At 30.7% G+C, this 5467-nt stretch overlaps 1 protein-coding gene across 1 annotated transcript; it reads right to left on the bottom strand.

Annotated features, from left to right (window-relative positions):
- Positions 1–626: 626 nt before the first annotated feature.
- LOC131644670 (glucomannan 4-beta-mannosyltransferase 9-like) lies at positions 627–5250 on the bottom strand. The gene is made up of 9 exons (XM_058915230.1): positions 4853–5250; positions 4657–4755; positions 2580–2832; positions 2388–2498; positions 2005–2141; positions 1792–1905; positions 1494–1693; positions 1096–1290; positions 627–987 (listed from the first exon to the last, which is right to left on the bottom strand). The coding sequence occupies exons 1-9, from the start codon at positions 5150–5152 to the stop codon at positions 825–827; spliced, it is 1572 nt and encodes a 523-aa protein (XP_058771213.1). The 5' UTR covers positions 5153–5250; the 3' UTR covers positions 627–824.
- Positions 5251–5467: the final 217 nt, after the last annotated feature.

Raw genomic sequence — 5467 nt, 5'->3', positions numbered from 1 at the left:
CGCCTGGATATTGGCACCGCGTGGGGCGTCCATTGGGGTTGAGCTTCCGCCGACAGATTAACTAGAGAGTTGCAAATCTAGTCGTGGCGACACACCTGTGATTGGGCATGTGATGGCACAGAACATAGACACGCAGTAGCCAGTGTTTTGAACATCAAGGTTACTAGGGCAAAAATAGAAAGTATCGTGAAACCATTAACTTTAGATACCATATTGAAATTGTATTTTCTGTATACTGTTCCGTGTCTAATGAAATCACCCTGAATGTATATTTATACTCATATGCTATATACACAATAACGTAATGTAATCAATACTATTAATACAATATTAATACTAATCAATTCTAATTGACCACTAATCAATTCAATCATATTCTTCACACATGCTGTTGTATGAAAAAATTTCATCCTTTTTTACCGCGTATGAGCAGCAATACATTCTTGGAAGTTGTTTAATCTATTCCATTAATTGAAATTGTTTATTTCTTCAAACAAATACAATGTAAAGAACCAAAAGAATGATAATAATTATTAAAAAAAAATTAAAGAAACTATGAAAGCTTAAAAACAATCTTCCAACCAATTTAAGACTTATGCTTAGCACATCTCTCTATACTCATGTAATTTCCCTTTGTATCTCTGCAGAACCTTAAAGAATAACCCTTTATACATTCTTTTTATATAAACAAACTTTAATTTTTCTAATGTATCAGACCACTCTGTGCATTTTGAATATTATGTCACACTATACATCATGTAGAAATAAGTTGAAGTCACAGAACCCGAAATCGGTGAATGAAGTATTGCAAATGCCAAGTTCTTCTATGAGTTGGGAACAAATGTGCCAAGATATCCAAATGCCATAACGAAGAAAGCAATTGCTTGGATGTATAGGAATATGAAGAAGTGATTTTTCCCATACATAAGATCATAGCAGCCGCAGAAGACGAGGTAGAATCCAACAAGAAGTTCTAACATGTGAATCCTAAAAATTGAACACAAACACAACAATATATGGATAGGTAAGTACTAATTAAATATCACTAAAAATGAAAATTATCGAATGGAGTGATATTTTACGCATTTGTTATACCTGTCTCCGATCCTAAATCGGAATTTTTTGAGTCCTTTACCACCACCTTTACCCTTGTGTGCATCTCCGAGTTTTTCAGTGACAATCCATTCATTCACTCTACTAGCCTCTAGTAGGCCGATAAGTGTTGCCTTTGTTCGATGTAGAGACATGGTATTCTCAAAGAGAATCCAAAAGACGAGTAAATGAAGTGACCTGAAAAATGAGAAGCCGGGTTAGTAACTTCAACAAAGTTCTAATTGCAAAACAAGTTCACCGTAAGAGCTTCAGAGACGGATCAAGGCCTAAGCGAATTAAGCAATGGCTTTAGGCCTCATCTGACCTCATCTAGGAGGCACACGTGGTTGTTAAATTAAACAATGTTATTTAAATGAAAGGGAAAGTAGAGAAAAAATAACCTTGGAGTTCCGACCGCATTTAGAAGAGTGATGATGGAAGGGATATAAACAGCACCCCATTTAGGGACAACAACTTCCGGCACCATAACAGTTGCAGGTAACACAATACAATAGAATACAAATGTGTTTATGTGCGCCACAATCTTCCGAACGAAGAAAAAACTGTAAATAACATATATCTTCTTCCACAGAGACACTTTCTGCAATGAACAGATTAAAGAAACACATGAATAAATTTTGGTCATGTTAAATTCAACAACATAATCAATGTATTCAAGAGATGAATGAACCTTATTACCTTGTTTGTGACAATCTCCATAACCATTTTCCTGAAAAGATTGGCCGGTCCACATGACCATCGATGCTGCTGGTATCTATACGCTTTTAAAGTACTCGGCAATTCGTTTTTAACCTATATATATATAAAGAAAAACATATATTATGAAACCAGAAGAGTGTAACATTACCTATAAAGAGATCTGAGTTTTGAGATTGAAATAAGAAAAAGAACCTGTAAATTAGAGAGGTATAAGAACTTCCATCCTTTGAGACTTGCCCGTACAGCTAGGTCCATATCTTCCACTGTCGTCCTATCTTTCCACCCGCCAGCTTCATTCAACGCCGAAATTCTCCAAACACCAGCAGTCCCTGTGTCATGAACATCATTTATAAAATTTACTATAAATGCAAGGTTGTCTTAAGTTTTCAGATGCCCTACGTAGGTTTATTTAACTATGGCATAATAAATAGGGCTTAATCTTTTCACGGTTTAAGCGTGACAAAAATTTCACGAGGTTCTTTTTAGCCATGGTATATTTTGAGCCCTATGAGATAACCTGCAATTGCACGCGCTCAAAGATGTCCTGTATAAATATATGAATTAAAGTTAGTTACCATTGAAGCCAAAGAAGGCGTAAGTGCAAGATCCCACTTCTTGTTCGACAGTAAAATGATAATCAAGTGACATCTCTTGCATCCTCGTCATCAAACATTCATCAGCATTCACTACAAACAAATGAAAAAAGAACCTTGCTTAGTTGTGGTTAATGTGAATGATGAAAAAAGAAGAAAGAAAAAGTGAGTTACCAAACTTCCAGCGAGCTTGAACAAGAGCAATATCAGAATTACTAACAAGGAAAGGGATGGTTCGCCAAAGATAATCAGGTTGTGGTTGAAAATCAGCATCAAAGATAGCAACATAGTCACATTGTTTGACATAGCTATGTTTCATTCCTTCTTTGAGTGCACCAGCTTTGTAACCATTTCTGTTGTCTCTAACTTCGTACTTTATGTTTACTCCTTTGCTTCCCCATCTACGGCATTCCAACTGTACCAACTCCTGTATTCACAATCACCATTAATATATTAACTTAAACATATTATTAATCCTATCATTTACAATTAATAGTAACATTGATTGAAATCAATAGTTTTTCTTGTTAGAGATATCAAATTTTTTTAAAATGATGACTAATTTTAAATGATAAAATGTGTGTCATTATTAAAATAACTTCAATTATAGTTAGTAAAGTACTTCTTTCGCTTTTAAATATAAATGATTTGGACATTTTCTTATCTTTTAAGAAATATAATCATGGTGGAACCAAAAAGAAAGATTAATAAATACTTAAATAAATTACAATATAATAATACAAGTAAATTAATAAATAATTAATTGATATTTTAAAAAGACAAATAATTTAAAACAGATAAAGTTGTAAAGAGAACTACTACCTTAAGATGGAGGGAATAAGATATAATTAAAGATAAATTATTTGATATTTCAGGACATTATTCACCATTTTAATAGTAAATATTTAAATGACTTGATTTGGACAAAAATATTAATAAAAAAATTTTAACTTTTATAATTTAAGGGTATAAATAAATAAAAAAAACTTAAAGATATTTTAATAGTGAAAATTTGAATAACTCGAGTTTGAGAAATGTATCAATAAAAAATTATAACTTTTGTAATTTAAGGGAATTAGATTTTGCGGCTATGGTCCTTGCTTTCAATCTTTCTTTTGCGGTGCCTTGGCATATTCGTAATAAATGACTTGATTGTGTTTATATTACTAAAAATATGTCTTTTGTTGTCTCTCATAGAAGGGAATAGTTATGCAAACTCCCTTGTTAACTTAGACCTTACTATTTCTGACTCGATTCATTATAGTTCTAATCCCCTATTTTTGATGTATTTCCTATTCTTGATGACATATTTTATAAAAAATATATTTGATCTGTCTTTCTTAAGATTCTCTTAGTTATGCAAACTCCCTTGTTAACTTAGACCTTACTCTTTCTGACTCGATTCATTATAGTTATAATCCCCTATTTTTGATGTATTTCCTATTCTTGATGACATATTTTATAAAAAATATATTTGATCTGTCTTTCTTAAGATTCTCTTCTTGATTGAGAGTGTTTTAGTTTGATCTCCCTCTCTCTTATTTCTTTTCTTTAATACAATCTTATTTAAAAAAAATTGGACAAAAATATCAATAAAAGATACCATCAAAAAAATATCAATAAAAGATTTTAAATTTTGTAATTTAAGGGTATAAATGAAAAATTAACTTAAAGACTTTAATAATGAATATTTGAATAATACAAAAAAAATCAATTAAAAATATTAACTTTTGTAATTTAAGGGTATAAATGAAAAAAAAAACTTAAAGACAACAGAAGAATTTAAAAACTTAAAAATCAAAGTAGAATCTAAAATTAACTTAAGGAACTAAAAGCTCATCAAATGTTTGGTTTGCAATAAATATTTGTAAAATTAATCTTAATTAAAATTAACTTGATATAAAATAATTTATGTTGCAATTGAGTAAAAATAAGTTAATTTTATATACTTAAGTAAAAATAAATTAAACAATAACTTAAAATGTAAAAATCACATTTAACAAAAAAAAATTAAACCTTAATGTAAATTAATTTTTATTTTAAAAACAAAATCAATTTTACTTTTATGAAAATCAATTTTTCCTTATCATACTTGAAAATGAAACCTTAACATAATAACATATACTTCTAATCTTTTTTATAAGAGACATTTAATAGACAAAAGTTGATATGTTTGACTCATATATTGAATCAAATAAAGTTGTTCTATTTGATTCATATATTGAACCAAATATAAAGCATAGATAGATACCTTGATTGTTGGGTCAGTTGAATCATCTAGAATTTGTATGATGATTCTATCAGAAGGCCAAGATAATCCACATGCAGCACCAATTGATAACTGATAAACCTGCATTTAGTTACAACCATATTACAACTTATGCTTTCAAAACTTTCATACTAAACATAACAAAATTTCAAAAATTCAGCACTGAAAAAAAATTCACCTCTCTTTCATTATACATTGGAACTTGAACAAGAACCATAGGATAGTTAGAGTTTCCCAACTCAACATCATCCTTAAAAGACTCCCATTTATAACGCTTCTCTGGTTTTCTACCAAACACCTTCACAAAACAAATCACAACACCCATGTAAACTCTCTCAACCAACATCATCAATGACATGCCAAGACACAGAAACACCGCAACTCTCAGTATTGGCACGATCAATGGCTCTCTGATTTGCCTCCAAACAAACTCAACCTGTAAGCCAAGTCCATATCTAGCCTCTTGAAAAGCATCCATTTTTGCAAGAGGTGTGTATGGCAATGGCACCGTGACAGTGAGAGAGTGCTTTGTTTTTGTTTCTCTATGTTCTCTCTGTTATTCTGTTGTGAAGAGTTGTTTGTTTATATTGAGGGTTTTGTTGTTGCACTATCGCTGTCTCAAGAGTGGGGGAGACTCGTGTAGTAGAATAGAAAATGTTTTGATGATGGTGTAATAAGATGGAATAGATAAAAAGTATAGAAGAATTATTTTGACACATAACATTAAAGTCTCTCTCTATTTTTTTTTTATGTGCATCAAACAAATATTTAATACTTTATTTATTTAAAAAAG

The sequence above is a fragment of the Vicia villosa genome, linkage group LG1 (assembly GCF_029867415.1).
Source record: "Vicia villosa cultivar HV-30 ecotype Madison, WI linkage group LG1, Vvil1.0, whole genome shotgun sequence".
NCBI lineage: Eukaryota > Viridiplantae > Streptophyta > Magnoliopsida > Fabales > Fabaceae > Vicia > Vicia villosa.
The sequence above is the reverse complement of the archived record's forward strand: the minus strand, read 5'-3'. Positions and strand labels throughout refer to the sequence as shown.